Raw genomic sequence first — 20,353 nt, 5'->3', positions numbered from 1 at the left:
ATAACGTTATAACACACGAGAAATGGTTGTAATCTATTTCCCCGTGTATTTGGCTATACTTTTTAACAACTTAATTTAAACACATTAAACTGTGTAACTTTATAAAAAATCAAACTATATCAATCTTTTATCAATTTACAATAAACAATAAATAATAAACGCTGTATTTTTTAAATCTTTTACCACCTAAATAAATTAATTAATAAAATAAAAGAAAGGCCTACACCAACACGTTTATTCCATCATAAACTAATAATCACCTAAATTGAAATAAATAAAATATGCAACGTAACTCACATGGAAAATTGAATAAATGTTATTTATGACACATGATATGAAATCTACTGATACTAAAAGCAAGAAACAAAGGTGGTATATTATTATAGCAAGCAACAAGCATATATGTCTTCTAGTTCCAAAGAAAAGACCATGGACCTGTTCCTGTTCCAATCCTGTAAATACAATATCAATAATTACATCATATCAACAGGTTTATTTTTACTAACATCTCTAAAATCATGAAATAATAATAACAATTATAATTCATCAAAGGGTACCTCCATATGCCTGCAATCGCCCGTAAGCCCATGAATATAGATAGAGCCACCCATATCCCCACAAAACCCGCAGCTTTGTATAGAGCAAATAATGTTCCAATGCTCCCAATTGCCACTATGATCTAAAAAACAAACTTGTATAAATAAAATTATATATATACACACTCATACATATATGTATATATACGTGAGGGGCTCGTTACAGAAAACTAAATCATTGTGAGAACAAAACTAGATATAATATAAACAAAAATAATGGTGTTTTGTAGCAAAAGTGTAACCATGGAGTATGCAGAATACGCAAAATCAGATGCCCCAAAGTTAACTCCATCGAATACAAATGCTATTGAATTGATTGGTTGTGTTCCAGCAACAAACTGATTGTAGGAAATATAGGAACAGTGAGAAGACATTACTTAAAGTTAACTTTTTAATAGTTTCAGGTTATAAAAAATGGACACAAACCGGGAGGCCTATGGTGATAATATGTTTAACATTTATATCTTTTGTAAAAACTCCAGATCCAAACTGCAACCCGAGCCCGATAAAAACACCAAGTCCCACACCCATCACACATCCCATCTGCAAATCACAATAATTCATATTAACAAACCGAAGATAGTGACGATATGAATTCATTTGAACGAAAAATGTTAAACCAACGCACGAGTAACACTCGTGATGCAGTTGATGTCGCTCTCTCGTAATTCTTTTCAGCAAATGATGTAGCAATTATTGCCTACAAATGATATTGTTTAGAATTTATAGTTTATTAAGAATATAATAACAAGGCATTGGCATTAATGCATTATTACCTGTCCAGCAACTGCCAGCCCATCAGCAAGAAGTGATGATGTCAGCCAGACCTGTAAGCACACTTGGAATGCAGCCATAGGCGTTGCACCCAGCCTTGTAGCCAAGGATGCAGCCAATGTTACACAACTAGTTGCTGCTAATACCTTAAACAGTAACAGCAAACCTGTAGAGATATTAAGGTTACTTGATAATTTAAAAGTTGATTACATTGATGGTGCGTTCGGTTTGAGCAAAGTAACAGGTTTGGGTACTAACTTTGAAAACTTGCTTGTTTCGGGTTAGTGTACGTTTTAATTTTGTAACAAGTTCAGGTATTAACATTAACTTCTGTTAACTATTCTGTTAAGTGTAGATAAAATGACCAAAATGCCGCAGTGATGGTGATGTCTTATTCAAGGGCATTTTGGTCATTTTATCAACACTTAACAAAAGTTAGTGCTAGCACCCAAACCTGCTACTTTACCCAAAACACGGGGACTATAGGCTTAATTAACTTAAAAAGATATATATAGTGTTGAAAATCGATTACCATTTTTAAGAAACCGACTGAACTGCAGAGCCTTGAGAGTTGGAGGTAGTAGGTCAACTTGTTGCATTAACTTGACTAGCAAGATAATTGATATTAAGTACCTGTGCAAATATATAAGATGTTTATGACTTTAGTTAAGTCACAAGTAACTCAATTCATAAGTTTGAACTTTGCAGTAGTGTATAATATGAAAAAATTACTGGGAAAGAACATGTGCAATGGCTGCACCACTAACTCCCAATTTGCATGCAAAGATAAGAATTGGATCCAAGATTATGTTTGCTACATCTCCTATAACTGCATTACAACAAGAAAATATGTTTGATACTTTGATCATTAAGAAGAAAATATGTTTGACCATATAACGTGACTTACCGGTCGCATATAAAGGAGTTTTAGTATCTTTGAAACCGCGAAAGACACCTTGCATCGCCAATGAAAGAAGAACAGCTGGAGCACCAAGTGCACGTAATGTTAAATATTTGTGTGCGGGTAATAGCATTTTAGAACCCTGTAATCATACCAAAAAAATGATGATTAATAATTAAGTTTGTTTTTTTGTCCCTATGATTTGTTATCTTAAGTTCTTAACCATTTCAGCCAAAGTTGGTGCCAGAGATGAAAACTATACTTAAATCATAACTATTATACTAAACACAAATTAATTAAGAACTACTCATTAAAATTTCAACCAAAAACACGTACAGATTTTATTCCCATCAAACTCAAAAGTGGTTCCGCTAGAAACACTAGCAATAATGTTTCAAGAAGACCAAGAACCGCACCAAACAGAAGTGCGGTTGATGCAGACGGGATGTTTCTCTTTTGTTTCTTTAACTTCAACTTATTTGAAGTACTTTCAGTTACAGTCATATGCTTGCATGGACTCGTATTGAAACCTGATTACACAAAAAAAATTAAAAAGTTAACACGATAAAGACACGTGTAAGATCATGAATACTGAAAACACACCCTCTTTTGGTGGCAACTCCTTTTGCTCATTTGTTATTATAACTGATCCGTTTTCTAAGTTTTCAAGTTTCACATCATCATTATCATCTTTCATAAACTCTTTGGTCTCGTCTTTATTCACAATGCTTTCATCTTTTGCTACTTTATTGTTCAGTCTTTCTATAGTTTCCTCTTCAGCAACAAAAGAAGTTGTGATACTAACAAGTGGGAATATCGCTACTTTTGAAACTTGGTTGAATATAGCAATAGAAACTCCAACAGCAGCAATTTCCACCGGGCCTATGCAATTGCAAATAATATATCAATTGAGAGATTACAATATGCAGAATGTTATATGTTTATAAAGGAAGTAACTTTGCATACATGTATAAGTTATAACATAAGTTTTTATTTTGTTTAGGTACCTATATGACCAATGAACACGGTGTCGATTAAAGAAGCAACAGGATCTGCAGCAAATGCCATGGCTGCGGGTACAGCAACACCAAGTATTTCCTTTCCAAGTGAATCCATTTTGAAGACGAGTCTACAAATATAATAAACAAGTTAACAAATTTGTGCCTCAAAGTATGAGATCTCATGACTAGAAGAATTATCTTTAAAATAACAAAATACGTACCTAATATCTTTGAAAAAAACAAAAACCGGATGTTTCCATTTTCGCTCCATGGGAGCGACACTACCATCCTCAGCCATAATAGCAACAAGGATTAACAGTGGAAGCTTCTAGAAGAACTAAAACCTGTAAAATGCATACATGAGTGTGTGTTAAGCATTTATTTTTACAATGCAGCTATAGATATTGTAGTAGAATGGATTAATAAATCATACAAACGGCTCTAAAACGGACAATCCACAAGAAGTTAAAGTGCTAAAGTTTCATGTAAACGCTTCAAAAAGAAAAAAACACAACAAATGTCAACATAGATCAACTCGCATATGGACTTACTAGAATTATAAGCCTTTATGGAATATTAAAAAGGAATCACAGCAATGACAAACCAGCCAAGAAGTAACAGCGGAAAGAGGGGACACTGCTTAATGACAAACTTTACATGAATTTAAAAAGTTGTAAAAGCACATAATACCTCCCCTAGTCAAAGTACCATTTAAGTTATATAGGTACAACCATAGTCTCCTGTTGACTGGCGGTACCAACGCGAAATTTCCCATGAAGGTTCCTTTATGATCTCCATACATGGCCACATTTCGGTTTTCATACGCTCTCGTGCACATATCATTATGTGAAACTCACATAACTATAATATGAAACTTTAATCATGTTTAACATAAGTTACAAATTCATTACTACCTTAGTTACACTGATAGTGAAAACAATGAAAAACATATGATCGAACAAATGTGAAATTCTAGTAATAAACCACCGCATAAGGATATTGTTTATGGTCACTAAAAAAATTAACATAATGACCAACCTTTATTCACTCCAATGACCATTTGTATTACCGTTGAGTGAATATCAGGGTGCATAGGTGTAATTTTAGAAAGGTGGGAAGCATACGACATGCCGTATGGGGTACTTGTGATAAATTAACTCTATTTTTATTTGTCACTAATACACTGATAACCAATGCTAATACCCTTAAAGGACACACCTTCAATGCAAACTGGATTCAAATTGAGTCATGTGCTTTGTTTGAAAAAGTATGAGACGCTCTGAGTCGTTTAGGTCCTAAAACCTGAGTCGCAAGATGTGTGTACGTGCATCGTGTACATGAGGCGTTACTCTATGTACAATTAATCAAACTTGGTTTATTTACAACCATAAGTCGCGTCTCTCTTATCTGTTTTACACACCAACCTCTCTCTCAAGAAAAAAAATTGAAAAACTTTCATAATATCTTCATCACTTTGGTTGTTTTTACATATCTTCATCACTTTGGTTGTTTTTACATATTAGTCTCCTACAAACCTTAATTTTCTAACCCAAAAACACACGAGGTAGACAAAACCAGACGCTTACTACTACACCGCCTGCTAAAAGATTAGTTAATGAGTAATGTTATATCCCACTAATAAACAATTTGCATAGTTTAAACATGAAATGGCTCACTTATAAAAAGTTAAAACGCAAACACGGTTAAGAAGATTTCTAGAAAGCTATAACAATATTATATATTTAGAGTTAGGAGTGCCTGACATTTGTCTTATATGGGTCTAAATTCACAACATATGCAATTAAAATACTCGTATAAAGACGTGTGATTAATTATGAAAACAGACTGATATGTCACAAGTTCTTAATTAAACTAATAGCCTTAATCAATACACCTCCCTCAGTCAACATTCCCCAAAATACTAACTAATTAACAACTTCTTACAATACAAAACAATGTTTCAATTCATGGATTATGCGAAACTGTCAGAAATGGATGGGCCTGCCTGAAAATCGGACCCTAGTACTCAAATCATAAACAAATGGTCACATGCATATAAATTCTTCCCCAGATAACCCCCGGTTCAAGTAACCCTCAACTTGAATTTAAATAATCAATCAATGTAACTTCAAATGAAAGTAACATAAACATAACATCGGACTCAAACAAAGTTTTTGTTAAACTAATCCTAGAATTCTGTTCATCTTTGAGATTGCCAAGTGTCGATCAATCGTGTAGTTAAAGTAACCATTGCACCTAGAACAACTTTTGTTGCAAAAAGTAATGGAGTAGTACCTTGGGTTTTGAATTCGCATCGACTGGAGTTATTAGTGCATGAATGTGCGATCTTCAGACACGCCACAACGTATTCTTGGTGTCCATCATGCAGCATTGTGATTATGAGAGGAATTGAAGGCGGTAAAGTATAGTGTGTGTGAAACGTTAAAGAAATGTATAAAAATGGTGTTTAAGTGATTTAAGTATGTTTAGCTTAAGATGGTATAAAATGATGTAATTAGCTTAATTTCATATGTTAACTTGTGTAATCATAACACTTCAATTGGGTAAAAGTATAACAAAGAAGTGATATACGTAAGTGTCACCCTCGTAGGCATGTTAAAGTGTATAAAAATGATGTATAAGTGATTTATGTATGTTTAGCTTAAGAAGGTATAAAATTATATAATTGGTTTAATTCCATTAACATACTTGTGTAACTAATAGTACTTAAATTGGGTGAAAGTATAACAAACAAGTGAAGTATGCACGTGTGGTGTCACTCATATGTTTTATAGCAAATTTTCCTATGATAAATTACACACACACACACACTAAATACTAAGTTTGTCTCACATAAAAACATTATTCATAACATAAGCCAGTTATATTTTCACACGTTACAAAGTGATACGAGTTTCAAGGTTGGCAGTTGAACCTTTTCTTCTTTATCTTCTCTGCAAGTGGCTTTCTTAGGGTTATGGATTATTAGATCGTGGCAAATGGCGAAGATACAACTACAAAAAATGGCGGGATGGGACATGTTTGATGGGTTTATAACAAAGTTACTTGATAAGTAAATTATTATGACATTATCTTAAAAGTTAGAGAATATGATGATTCAAGAAGAAGATTTTGAAACAATGATGATCCAACAACATAATAAGCAACTTTATTCCACAATAATAAGGTTAACGAGACACGGCGTGCTGGTGTTTTGAGAACCATGAAGCTGGCACGTGGAGATAGAACAGAGTATCAGGGTAACAAAACCAATCTACGTCAATAGATGGAACTGTCTACCGGATAGAAGATGTGGAAAAACCGAGACCTTGATCAATGGTACCATGAAATGTCGAAGAACATACTTCATTTCATGAAAATGAGATTCAGAAGGATCGCACATGAAAATAAAACACCTTTTTAGAAAACGTAGGATAGTACAAGAAAAGAAAACCTTTTTTGAAAAAATGTAGACAATATCGGAACATTTGAATGTCATGTGTTGTAGTGTGCCAACAAGGTTAGATAAGATAATAGGATCGAAAGAAAAGAGGTTAAAGTTCGGATTTGGTGAAGAGGCAAGTTTAACAGTGTTGCTCGAGTATGTTTCATCACCCACAAGAACGAGTCTTGGGAATAACCATGTAACTCCATCCATTTCATCCAACGGGTCACAAACCATGTGAGTCCATTCTATCCATCGTTGCGTAATAATCATTGGAAGAGAATTTAAGAATCATTGTTAATTGTCTTTCCTTACACTACAATTGCTGAAAGTTGACACAAACCCAATAGTTGTATCCAATGTTTTCATAACTAGACTGAACAACAAACCAAGCACCTTATTGGTTTTTTGTTAAGATCCTTGATTCAATGACCGATGACGTCATTTTAAATAAAAATATTCAAATTACTTAAAATTTGAATATTATATTCAAGAACCGGATGGCGTCATTATTAATTTGGTTGACTAGTCGGGCTGATCCGACCACCGAACGGGGTAATTGGTTCAACCACCTAACCAGTCCCATGCCTGAATCATTCATACACAATTAAGGAACACTTTGTTAAATCAACAGTGCTTCGATGGTCTATAAACGATGCAGCTACGAGAACACCTTTTGAAGTATTGGTTGTATTTATTTGAACTGGTAGTAACAACAATTTTGTAGTCTCTTATGCAAAACTAATGTTTTTGGTAAAATAAATGTACAATTGCAACAATGAATCAAATTCAATTCATACACATAATTCTTAATGGATTATTATATTTACCTTGAACGGTAGACCCCGATCAAATTAGAATTAAAATGGATTGATTGAACCGAACATTTAATGTGTTTAATGAGACCTAAAGGCAGCAGACCAAACTGGGCCCACTACTTTAATGTTTAATTCACACCGCTGTTCGTTTAGGGTGAGAGGGGTGTAATGCGGGTAGTGTTTGAGGGTAACGTACCCTTATCGGGTAACGAGTACCCAAAATAAGGGAGTTTTATGGGGATTTGCAAGTGGACCCTCAACCAGTTATGCATATCTTTATAATTAACTTTAATATCTCATTTCTATAGTCTTAATGTAAATTATCAATAAGTTTTAAAATCTACTCGTATGATGTAACATAATTTATCAAACACTGCTCATATGTTTTTTTGTCATGCCCTAGTGCGCGTATGACACGCGTCAATAGTCTAGTTGGGTTAATAAAGACTTGGTGTGTGATTAATTCACTTCCGGCTTTAAAAACTTAACTTCTTGTATAAACACAAGGCTTTAAAACTCAAGGTTTCCTGGATGTTACCATCATTATTTAACTAATAACACACAATGTCATATATCTTTATTTAATATAACAAACAAAAAGTGGCAAACCAGATTATTCTACCTCAGTTTATAACTTGTTCCTTTATTATCAAAATCCTACAATCACAAACTATCTTTCTACTTCCTAAGAAAAGACCATGGACCTGTTCCTGTTCCCATCCTGCAAACCAAAATATTAATCAATCAATCAATAATAATAATAGTCATAGTCCTAGTCATAGTGTTACCTCCATATGCCTGCTATAGCACGTAACCCCATGAAAATGGACAGCGTGACCCATATTCCAACAAAACCCGCAACTTTGTACAAACCAAATAATGATCCGATGCTCGCCATTGAAACTAGGATCTAACAAAGAAAAGTAATATAATTGAAATCGTGTTATAAGACTCGGGGCATTGTTTTTGAACTAAAAGGACAAGATTTTGAACCATAGAGTACGCAGAATAAGCGAAATCAGATGCTCCAAAATTAACTCCATCAAATATGAATGCTATTGAATTGATTGTTTGTGTGCCAGCAACAAACTAAACAACAAAATCAAATGAACCCCTGATAATCATAATCAAAATAATAGAAACACGAATCGAAAGAATATTTACCGGGACACCTATACTTATGATGTGTTTAACATTTATGTCTTTGGTGAAAACACCTGAACCAAATTGTAGACCAAGTCCTATTAAAAGTGTGACTGCAAGTCCCATAACAACTCCCATCTGCAAAAGCATTTTTTCCGTCAAGAAATAACTAGAATCATCATTGTGGTAGGTAAAAGATGATAACTGTACGTAAACTGGACATGTACTTGCAATACTCGGGTTGCGGCTGATGTCGCCTTTTTGTAGTTCTTTTCAGCAAACGATGAAGCGATTATGGCCTACAGAGTTCGAGCCAGTGAGTGTAGGTTTTTTTTTGGAATTTTTTTTTGTGGAAGTAAGTTGTTTAGGATCAAGATACTTCTAGGGTGTATTTTTTTTTCTTTCTTTTTTATATTATGGTACTTTTAGGTAGTTCGCTAATGAGACAAGCGAACTCCAATACTCCGTGCAGTTTGCTACTGTGGAAATTAATTAAGTTTACAAAAATTAGCTTGCCACAATAGTGAACTTGTTGAGTTCGTTTGCAACCCCAGCGAATTGTCTAGAAGTAGAAGTTCTAAAAAAACACCTACAAGTATCAGTCACATTCCTAATTAGGGGTGTAAACACGAGTTTGGCTCGCTAAAAGCTTGAATCGAACCTAGCCTAAACGAGCCTCTTATTTTTAAAATTTTTACTTATTATATTAAATATATTCTTATATAATAATAATTATAATATAAAGTTATGACAAAAATAACTAAATAGTATGTATTCTGTTAAAATTAAAGTATGTGCAAAAATTATTATAATTGAATATAAGTTTATTAAATCAATACACGAGTTGAGCTAAAGCATGAATAAATTCTCACAAGCCAAGCTCGAGCTTTTGTAAGTTAAATGAGTTGAACTCAAGCCTAGTAAATTCCATGCTCTTACACCCCTAGTCCTAAACAACCTACTTCTGCCAAAAACATCCTTTTAGAAAAGTAACACGTAGGGTGTTAACCTGTCCAGCAACGGCTAAACCGTCTGAAAGAAGCGAAGAGGTCAACCAAACCTGCAAGCAAATTTGGAATGCAGCCATAGTTGTTGCACCCAATCTTGTAGCCAACGATGCAGCGAGTGTCACGGGGATGGTTGCTGCTATGACTCGAAACAACAATAAGGAACCTACAAAGCACAAAAGTATTAGTTAATTTTATGGTGACAACAACTATAAATGTACTGAATCAAGTTTTTGAGTGTACCGCTTTTAAGAAACTTGCTGAACTGCAAAGATTTAAGACTCAGAGGCAGTAGATTAACTTTTTGCATCAGCCTGACTAGCATAATTAATGATATCAAGTATCTGTGAAAGATAAAAGGTGTTTAGACACATGATCAAGGTGTGACACCATATAGTATATGAATCTTATAGAGTGGTTACTGGGAAAGAACATGTGCAATGGCTGCACCGCTAACACCCAATTTGCAAGTGAATATAAGAAGCGGATCCAAGATTACATTCGCAACATCGCCTGCAACTGAAGGATAACACAACGTGTATTGGAATATTAATCAGTAGAGATCAAGCACAACTGAATTTTCAATAAAAAAATTTTTACAAATTTACATGATGACATTATTAAGGTTGCTAACTCAAAAAACGAATTTAACTCGTTTTCTTCTCATTTAAAGTCGCCGCTTATTTAAAATCCAACAAAAAGAAACCACCCTTCTAACTTCAACTCATTTTAAAAGAATCCATTTTTGTAAAAAAAAGGTTTGTCCGTAGTGGTGGCGGCAGAACTAGAACTTTTTAGTCATCATAACTCATATGATTATCTTTTCTGACTATCAGAACTAGGGGTACAACTCATGTTTTTCTTATAAAAACTCATATATATATATATATATATATATATATATATATATCCGACAAAATCATGTGAATGAGGGGCAGACCCTCTTGCCCCCCTTGGTTTTGTCCCTGAAAGAAAGAAAAGGATGTAAGGGTATACCCGTGGCATATAAAGGAGTTCTAGTATCTTTGAAACCGCGAAAGATTCCTTGAGTAGCCAAAGAAATAAGAACCGCGGGAGCTCCAAGTGATCGGAGAGTCAAATACTTGTATGCCGGTTTTAACATTGGAGAACCCTTACAAAATTTGAATGTGGAGGGAAAATAGATTTATATTTCACATTTCCCGTATTTGTAGGAGTGAATAGAATTTACTTACGGGTTTAACGCCTGTCAAACTTAAAAGTGGTTTGGCAAGAAGTGCTAGGAAGAGTGTTTCGAGAACACCAAGCGCCAAACCGAACAACAACGCGGTTGAAGCCGAAGGAATATTTCTTTTCGCTAGCTTGGCGTTTGGTGCGTTTGTGACACCATCCGTATTAGTGGTAGGCTTGGCTGGGCTCGTTTTGGAATCTGATTAATGATAAAAGTAAGTGACTAATGCACACGGATCACAAATTGAAGTTTAATAAACTTCATCTAACTTATATAAAGAGTTTACCACCTCTACTAAAACAAACCAACAATGGGACAATGGTCTAGATCATGCATAATCAACTACAAAGGCGTACCGTCTTCAAGCGTAGCAGACTCTTTTTCTTCGTCCTTTTCTGTCGATCCATTTTCCTCTTTTACAGCTTGCACAATCTCTAGCGTTTCTCCTTTGGTGTCAACTTTATCAACATAACCGTTCTTCATGTCCTCAGCCTCCATTGCCTCTGCGTTGATTTTATCTATCGTCTCCTCCTCAGCAACAAAGGACGTTGTAATACTAACAAGTGGGAATATTGCGACTTTTGAAACTTGATTAAAAAGCGCGACCGATATTCCAACAGCCGCAATCTCCACCGGTCCTGTACGTATATAACCATAAACTTTTAGTTTGTGAACTTTTAATAGGATGGTACCAAAATATGTATATAATGTTATCATTTTTCATAAAGCTGATGGTTCAAGTCTCATATTGAACAATTGTGTACGTTATTAGTTTACCAATAAAAGTAGTGGATGTGTTATAAGAAAATAATAGTTTGTGACAATTTATGGGTCAATTGCATGAGCTACGAAAAAGCATACCTATGCGACCAATGTAAATCGTGTCGATCAAAGAAGCAACAGGATCGGCAGCTAACGCCATGGTCACGGGTATAGCAACCGAAAGTATTTCACGACCGAGTTTGTCCAACTTGAGTGCAATCCTATGAAAACGAGTCATATAGAAAAAGAACATAACTACTTGAATAACATGCATGTTACACTACACAAATGGCTGTTTGGTAAAATGCTAGAACATAATTAGTACCTAGAATCTTTGAAGAAAACAAGGATCGGAAAGTTCCATTTTGCGACTGTCGAAGTTGAAATACCGTCCACTTCCATAGCAGAAAGATAGATTTATCGTACAAACTGTAAAGTTGACATAAATTCATATATATAACAATAATAACAATTGTTTAATACATTAGGAAAGTTTTTATGTAAAAAATAAGAAATTATATATGGTTTACAGTTTTTTTTTTATTTTCTTTGATTTATGGTTCTTTTATAACGAAACAAATTCGCATTCGATCGAATAACTAAACCAAAAATAAAATAAAAATAAAAAATGAAGCAAATTTGAAGTTTAGAAAAAGCAAACAATAACTACTTTTCAGATGAATACTTGTATTTACAAGTGAATATATGTGTTAAACTATTAAAATTACACTAATATTATTTCCTTGTATGCATGGTTGTAAAAATCCTATCTTGACGCTGATTAATCCTAATCAATCGCTAGGATGTGCCCATCGACTAGTGGATGATTAATTGCTATTTGGTCAAAGTCGGTCAAAACTGAAATATATATATATATATATATATATATATATATATATATATATATATATATATATATATATATATATATATATTTGTGTATTTGAAAATTTACATATAAATTTCAATCTGATTAAATCGCGACGAACTGCTAGCCCTGTTTGACCTCTGTCGCTCGACTAGCGCTTAACAATTTCTACGTTGATTACATATTATAGCGCATTCACAAGTGAATATGCGTATTTGTTCGTGAATAAAATAATTATTAAATATTTTTGGTTTTTTAATGTAACTTATTATACATGTAAAAGATAAAAGTACAATTCTTATTCGGCTTGATCAATTACTCGAACTGAAAAAGAAATTCGATTTTGGTTCATAAATTGGAATGGAATATTCTAGCTAGCGTTATAAAATGTCAAAAAGGTATATTCCTGTGTGATTTAGAACACTTGTCATTTTCTGAAGGTCCTAACTCATATATAGGACAAGTGTTTCGAGTTAATGCATGGCCGATACAAGTGCTCCCAGATTTACAATATCATCAAAATTTTCTCTCTTGAAGTTCGACTTCGAGTTTAGTAAATATAAATAATCTATTAAATAAAGTATAATATTTGGGTTTCATGAACTCAAAACAGTAAGTAGTGAATAATGTATAAATATGATTTCTTTTAATTCAGAAACATTGTAAAACAAAACCAACTTAGTATAGAAAAAAATTAGCATTAACATTAGTTTGGAACTATCTTAAATTTTCTAAGATGGAATGTCAACTATTAATAATGATTGATTATTCATACATGACTCACCTGGAATACCATCAAGTAGGGATGAGTGTGGGACGGTACCTGTATCCGTACCCGTTTGCACTCGTACCAAAAATCAATAAAAACACGTATCAATACTCGTACCAAATTTTTTGGTATGGTACGAGTACGGGTACGGGTATTGGTACGGGTATTTTGGTACAATACCCGTTTTTGTACCACTTTACTTTTTTATTTCCAAATTTTCGACAATCTTGAAACCGGTACCGGTACAAGTAACAAACACCCTGAATTAGTCCGGGTATCGGTACTTACGCAGGTACATGACGGGTACCAAATTAGTACAAGTACCAAATTGGCCATTTGTTTAATGATAAGATAGTATTGAAGAACCCTAACTCGGTCGCCGATTTTAAGTGATTTGTTTGTTGGCTCATGTCTTGGATGTTATATTATTTAGTTTTAAAGAAACGTTTGGTACTTGTTCAATAATAATATAGTTGGAGAATTTATTTAATATATTAAATATGAATAATCTCAGTTAAACCCTTATATAATCCAAACAAGTACAAAATACCAAATGTACACGTACCGGACCTGTACCCGATTTTACCCATACCATAATTCAACAAAAATGAGTACCAATACCCGTATCGAATAAGCTAAATCGGTACGGGTACGAGTACGTGTACGGGTACGGTAGAGTATAGGTACGGTAGAGTACAGGTACGGATATTTGGGACAAAATGCTCATCCCTACTATCAAGCAAGACATCCACCACTTATGAAAAAACCAAACCCTCTTAGGTCATGTTTTAAACTTAAACATAGCAATCAAAAGCCTCAAAACAATCACCCATGCCATTATTGAACCAAAAAGCCAATTACGTAACATAAACACAACTATAATGGTCTCTCTAATATTGTAGCCACGTCACATTAGACCATTAGATTTGACTTATTTTGTATATAACAAAGGGAAATTATCCCCTCATTCTAGGAGCCCTTCTCTCCCCATCTTCATATACATTTACATTAGCTTTTACTGATCATGATTTAAGGATGCATATTTAACACATCTCATAAGCATATACTTGCTTGATCACCAAAGTGTCAACTACCCTTTGTCCATAAGACTTTTTATAGAGTTTTCATTGCAATGTTACCAGAATATTGTACATGCAACATGAATCTTTGTAGCAACAAGGAATAGGTGGTGCAACCGAAATCTAACTTAAAACTGTCTACAAGTTATTCACTTGTGCTTTTATGATTTATTTATATTCTTGGAATAAAGCTTTGTTCATGGAATCAAGCTCGATATACGAAGCTTGTTCATTACACGAGCTTCAATTTATGTTTGAGATCGACTTTAAGAAGTCGATCATGAGTATATAAGCGACTTGAGTTTACACCCGTACTCATGAAGTAATTCTATAACGGCAAGTATGTTAAAAAGAAAATAGTAAAAGAGAAGTATCCTTATCAACCAACAAAAAAAAAAGAATGATAAGTTATAATTCCTACATTAGTATGTATCAATGAATCATAGTAAATATCGAAATTTTATAATACCCAGAAGTTTGTTTTTTTATATCATTAAAAAGTTGGAAGAAGTTAAGGAAGAGAAACATACGTGTAAGATGGAGATCTCTAGTCTCTTCCACTTGGTGTGGAACAGCGGTCGATGCTGTAGTGCCTTCACTATCCCATTTACTACTATATATATAGTGTTGTTTTTATGAAAATTGTAATAACTTTTTAAATAATTGTTTCTTTATTATTTCTTCATGAAAGTATTTTTGATAAACTAAAATTAACCTACTATTTTGATTTTTTAGTAAGGTGCTTAGAGAGGGCCAGAGGGGTGCTCCTTTCACGTACATATCCTAAGTTCTATTGATCAAGCATTTTTATGTCATTTATGCTCTTAACTACCTTAAAGCACATTAATCACATGCAACAAAATAGGAAAACATAATTAAAAAAAATACATAGATATAAAACTAAACTACTCCTCGCCCGAGTCGAGGCGCGCCAGATTTAAAGTTGCAAGATGATCCACAAGATCAAATTGACGTCGATAATGTATTTTTTCATCCATCAACTTCGGAAGGAAGGTATCGTCAAGAATGAGCTCGATCGAATGATCTCTTATGTATACGGGTGGTACCTCATATCCTATTCATGTTTTGCAACAAAACGCACACAAAATTCACTCTATACATTCATATCCCGCATGCGTTAGAATACCACATTTTCCATTTAGAACATTGAAAGCTTGCTTCACATCCATTCTTTCCAACTCTTGAGCTTTCTTTAACATCTTTTTATTCGTCTCGACGGGAAATGAAAACGTTTTCATAAACGTCGACCAAGGAGGGTAGATCTCATCGATAAGATAGTATCCCAATTTATGTAATCGTCTATTTACATGAAAATTCGTTTGTAATCAATCATGTATATTTTTCGTAGATGTAACTTACATATATTGCATGTTAATAAAATGTATATGTCGTTAAATAGATATCTTTCAAATTAATTCGCATAATTTTAAATGAGTTTACAAGTGATATATTTTCCTTTATTATAAAAAAATTTGTTATTAGCGGAAACAAATTTCATTTTTGCTCTTCAAGAAGCTTTGAAATGTGTATCAAAACTATTTATGTCGTATAACATTGATATTTTTTTGAAGGGAATTATTATAGGGTATAAAAGACAACTTTGGTGTCATAAGACCCCTATTGGGTTATTTGGTGGCACCTTAGTGGTTGCCGACATTTTTTTTGTTTAGTTATCGTACAATAACGAATATAACGTAAATCGACCGAATACCAATTTTTTAGTTTTAATACTATAACGAACGTGATGCAAGCCGATCAAATTCATGTAAACTCACTGTATTTTGTTTTAGTTCCGGTACTGTAACGACATAGCGAAAATTGGCCGAATATCAATTTTTTTTAGTTTCAATACTATAACGAATGTGATGCAAGCCGATCAAATTCATGTAAACTCACTATATTTTGTTTTAGTTCCGGTATTGTAACGACATAGCGAAAACCGACCGAATGCCAAATTTGTTTTTGTTTTAGTTTCAGTATCGTAACAAACGTGATGAAGACCGACCGAATTTGTGTTGACACAACGCCTGAATGGTCGTGATTGACAACGCTCGGGTTTTACTGATGTGAGTTTTACCGCACGACGCAACCCTATTGGTCCACCTCAATTATTATGTATATTTTTTGTTTTAGTTTTGATCTCATAACGCACATAACTGAAACCAACAAAATTCGAATAGACTTACCGTCTCGATGCTTGGGTTTTACCACTGTCTGTGTTTTACTGACCTGTCCCGCCGATAAAACACTAGTTGTACAACATTAATTTTTGAACGGATGGTACAACATTAATAAATTATCATGCATGTCAGATCTATCATCCTCTTTTCAAGGCTTAAATACATCTAGGTAACATGTATTATGTACAAGAATAACACGTGTTGTTACGGGCACAAATTCCATTGATTCACGGGTTTATTTTTGTTTCCACACTTGTCGCGTGTATAAACTCGTGAAATATAACTATAACGCTTTTATGAAACGAAAAAGGTTATTGTCAAAAGTACGTAATAATGTAATTGGTACCAAGTAGTATTGATCAAACATGAACACGTATATAGGAAAACACCCAAACACGTTTTCATTGAAAAGTTTCACAAACACTCGGTTACAATCAATGGCCTTACCGCAATATTTATAATCTAATCTATACATGTTAGACTACAATTATGATTGATAAATAATATGACATAAGACAAGGTTTAGTGGGGCGCTTTGCCACCCAAAAAGCCCCAAAGCGCCCAGGAACACCACCCCCGAGGCGTTTTGGGCTCTTTGATGGTGGAGATCGCTTCCCACAAAGCGTCAGATGGGGGAAGTTTGGTGGTGAATGATTGGTGGTTGATTTATTTACTTATTTGTTTTTTAAATAAAAAAAATAATTAACTAATGATTAGAGGAGTCTCCATTCACTACACCTATTTTAACCGAAGGTCTCTATAGTGACGGGACGCCACATGATGCAATTAGATCTAATCATATTTAATAATTAATTATCCACTCCTTAAAACCCGTTACTTAACCTTGCATGCCAAGTAACCCACTAAAGCGAAATTCCCAACAATCACCACCGGAATTTCGAACTCGAAACTAACAAGTCTTCAACACTCCAAGTAATTCTCACAACTCGTTAAATTTGATTCTTCCAAGAGCCTTTGCCAATATATTGGCACATTGATTAGCACTGCTAACATGCATGCTTGACAATTACTTCTTCACGTTCAACATATTCTCGAATGTAGCGAAACCGAGATTTAATATGCTTTATCCTTTCATGGAAGACCATATTCTTAACGAGGTCTATTGCCGATGTATTATCGATACTTAACACCACCGCTTGAATTTCCTTGTCAAGCAACTTGCTTATCAATTCCTTTTGCCAAACCGCTTGACACGCGGTTGCACTTGCCGCCATGCACTCAACTCCACACGATGAGAGTGCAACCGTATTCCATTTCTCAGAAAACCAAGTAATTGGTGAAGACCAAATACCAAAATACGTGCCCGTAGTGCTTCTTCCATCATTTTGGTGAATGTTATGGCTACTATCACTATAATTAACTAACATATTCTCCCTACGTGTATAAAAACTACTAAAACCGAGAGTACCAACTTACGACTGCGACCAAATATGCTAAGTCGGGACAAGTGTGTAAAATGTTCCACAGACACACCCGACAATCTTACGGTATCTCTTAATATTAAAGTCTTCTTCATATTCAAACTTAGAAACTTTTATACTCAAATCCAATGGAATCTAATCAAGACTGTAAATTTGTAATTCACCATTCATGCTTTTGTCAATATTTTCTGTGCATATGTTTGTTGCTAAATTTTTATACCGTCTTTACTCTGTAACACTTCCAAGATAATAAGTAAGCTTCCATAGATTCGATATCTCAAAGTTTAAACCCATCTTGTGCTTAAACCCCCTTATTAAATTTAAATTGAAACCTGTCACAATTAAGTCATTAACGTACACACCGACTAGTAAGAGATCCATTCCAATTTTCCTTTGATTTAGCGCCTGTTCTTGCGTGCACATGTGAAATTTCATATTTAACAAAGTACCATTTAGCTTTGAATTTCACTCCCTTAGAGCCTCTTAGTTTTAAGTCGTACAACGTTTTAAATAATATGTATACTTTGTATTCTTCACCTTTAACAAAACCTGTCGGCTGAGTAACAAATACTTTTTCCTTTACTTCTCCATGTAGGAACGCAAATTTGATATCTAGGTGATGCAATTCCTAACCTTCATTTGTTGTGAGAGATAATGATAGATGAACCGTTTCAACTCGAGCTATTGGTGCGAATACCTTGTCAAAATTGTTTCCGGGTTGTTGAACATAACCATTCACAACGAGTCTTGCTTTGTGTTTATTAAGCGAGCCATCCGTGATTCTTTTAATCTTATAAACCCATTTCAAACCATCATCGCGTGGTAACTCGGTCAACGTCAACATATTATTTTTATTTATCAAGTCAATTCAGATACACATTGCTTTCACCCACTCTAGTTTCGGTTTTACAAATAAACAACGAAAACATGATTTGTCGTTGAATAAACGTCGCTGAATTTCCAACAAAATTTCAAAAGAAATACATTTATCAACTAAATTAAATATGGAAAACTTGTCGGCACAACTAATTATTAGCTAAAATATTGTCCTTTTAAATTTAGATTTTTTGTTTGAACATCAAACAAACTTTTATGAAAAAGGGACCAACCTCCGACAGGTAGCTAGAGCAAACCACAACCAAAAACATAACACACAACCAAAGAATACAACACTCCCTAAGTAACTGTTATGACGAGAACATGAATGGGGATTTAACCCAATCAAGCCAAACGATATCCTTATTAATAGATCTATTCAAAACCCATCCAAAAAGATTAGTCATAATTTCATCCACCGTAAAGTGAGCGGACAAGCACCCGTTGTTGAAGATCCTAGCGTTCCGTTGCTTCCAAATGAACCAAATGGATGATCGAACCCAGAAAACCCCTACCCAATTATCTATCACACGGATCTTTCACCACCTCCAACAGTTGCTCAATACTATCAAAACCAGTTAAATCCCAATGTCACCAAAGAGAGACCGCCCTCCAAATTTCTTTCGCTCATATAATAATAGGTGTTGGAGGACCGGTCAAAAATGAGATTAACTAGTGTGCGTGCCTTGTCACCTTAACTAGTTATGGCAAGTAAATGATGTGCACCCACCCTTTTGAATTACACGACTTACTAGCAACCATTATAAAGTCCCTTGGCCTGGACGTCGATAAATTAAGGATAGGATTAGACAGTTACACGAGATTTCATTGTTGGGGAGTTTGTTTCTTTGCACTAAGCTATTGGTTCTCATCAGGCTAGCCCAGTTGAATCAATTCGATCAAGCTATTTCTTTATTATGCCATTTCAACCATTTGTAACTTGCTATTTATAATTTTATCAGAGTCTCGAATCTCAATCTCTAACATAAAAAAAAAGTTTTATCTAATTTATAAATCGTTCAAAATTCTGCCACTGAGAAATGAGAATCCTAGTTTTTCTATTCAAACTTGTATTTTGGAAACAAAAATAAAAATTAAAATAATGAGAGCAGGATATAAACATGGATGTAAATGAGTTTATCCGAACCTAACCTTGTCTATCCTCGAGCTTGACTTGTTAATAACGTTTCAAGCCCAAGCTCATGCCAACACATATTATTTATTAATAACTGTATTAATTTATTTATTCAGGAACAACTCGGCACATTTAAACCCCTGTATATAATATAGAGTAATAGTGTAGACAAACAAGTGCCATCATTCATCAAACTTATACATGAAAAGGCTAGTAATGCAACGAAAATAAAGAAGTAAAAACTAGCGACAAGTGTCTGAAACAAACATAAGAAATCTCCTATATGACCAGCAAACATAGGAGGTGCACACACTACACAAACATCC

The 20,353-nt window shown here is 34.2% G+C and overlaps 2 protein-coding genes across 2 annotated transcripts; both read right to left on the bottom strand.

Annotated features, from left to right (window-relative positions):
• Nucleotides 1–321: 321 nt before the first annotated feature.
• Nucleotides 322–4,070, bottom strand: LOC143581576 (protein DETOXIFICATION 43-like). Its single transcript, XM_077064336.1, has 13 exons — nucleotides 3,494–4,070; nucleotides 3,279–3,400; nucleotides 2,875–3,153; nucleotides 2,608–2,801; nucleotides 2,278–2,413; nucleotides 2,103–2,199; nucleotides 1,903–2,003; nucleotides 1,373–1,536; nucleotides 1,225–1,296; nucleotides 1,023–1,139; nucleotides 839–934; nucleotides 558–679; nucleotides 322–452 (listed from the first exon to the last, which is right to left on the bottom strand). Exons 1-13 carry the CDS (start codon nucleotides 3,568–3,570, stop codon nucleotides 410–412), a joined length of 1,620 nt encoding a protein of 539 aa, XP_076920451.1. The 5' UTR covers nucleotides 3,571–4,070; the 3' UTR covers nucleotides 322–409.
• A 4,026-nt stretch (nucleotides 4,071–8,096) lies between these two features.
• On the bottom strand, nucleotides 8,097–12,117 carry LOC143581584 (protein DETOXIFICATION 42-like). The gene is made up of 13 exons (XM_077064343.1): nucleotides 11,983–12,117; nucleotides 11,757–11,878; nucleotides 11,252–11,533; nucleotides 10,900–11,093; nucleotides 10,682–10,817; nucleotides 10,108–10,204; nucleotides 9,929–10,029; nucleotides 9,688–9,851; nucleotides 8,906–8,977; nucleotides 8,700–8,816; nucleotides 8,529–8,624; nucleotides 8,324–8,445; nucleotides 8,097–8,256 (listed from the first exon to the last, which is right to left on the bottom strand). The coding sequence occupies exons 1-13, from the start codon at nucleotides 12,057–12,059 to the stop codon at nucleotides 8,214–8,216; spliced, it is 1,623 nt and encodes a 540-aa protein (XP_076920458.1). The 5' UTR covers nucleotides 12,060–12,117; the 3' UTR covers nucleotides 8,097–8,213.
• Nucleotides 12,118–20,353: the final 8,236 nt, after the last annotated feature.

The sequence above is a fragment of the Bidens hawaiensis genome, unplaced genomic scaffold (genome assembly GCF_021521415.1).
Source record: "Bidens hawaiensis isolate Kalapana, Puna unplaced genomic scaffold, B.hawaiensis_p1.1 tig00031104_1, whole genome shotgun sequence".
NCBI classification, from domain to species: Eukaryota; Viridiplantae; Streptophyta; class Magnoliopsida; order Asterales; family Asteraceae; genus Bidens; species Bidens hawaiensis.
Note: the sequence above shows the minus strand (reverse complement) of the source record. Positions and strands in the feature narration are given on the sequence as shown.

What these genes read in the sequence shown, in the direction of transcription:
- LOC143581576 (XM_077064336.1), bottom strand. Translation starts at nt 3,570, where the DNA reads ATGGCTGAGGATGGTAGTGTCGCTCCCATGGAGCGAAAATGGAAACAT. An exon ending in ATTGCACATGTTCTTTCCCA is followed by an intron (nt 2,004 to 2,102) that starts GTAATTTTTTCA and finishes ATATTTGCACAG; the next exon opens with GTACTTAATATCAATTATCT. An exon ending in TTATCACCATAGGCCTCCCG is followed by an intron (nt 935 to 1,022) that starts GTTTGTGTCCAT and finishes TCCTACAATCAG; the next exon opens with TTTGTTGCTGGAACACAACC.
- LOC143581584 (XM_077064343.1), bottom strand. Translation starts at nt 12,059, where the DNA reads ATGGAAGTGGACGGTATTTCAACTTCGACAGTCGCAAAATGGAACTTT. An exon ending in GTTTTCTTCAAAGATTCTAG is followed by an intron (nt 11,879 to 11,982) that starts GTACTAATTATG and finishes TCGTTTTCATAG; the next exon opens with GATTGCACTCAAGTTGGACA. An exon ending in CTTATTCTGCGTACTCTATG is followed by an intron (nt 8,446 to 8,528) that starts GTTCAAAATCTT and finishes TTTCTTTGTTAG; the next exon opens with ATCCTAGTTTCAATGGCGAG.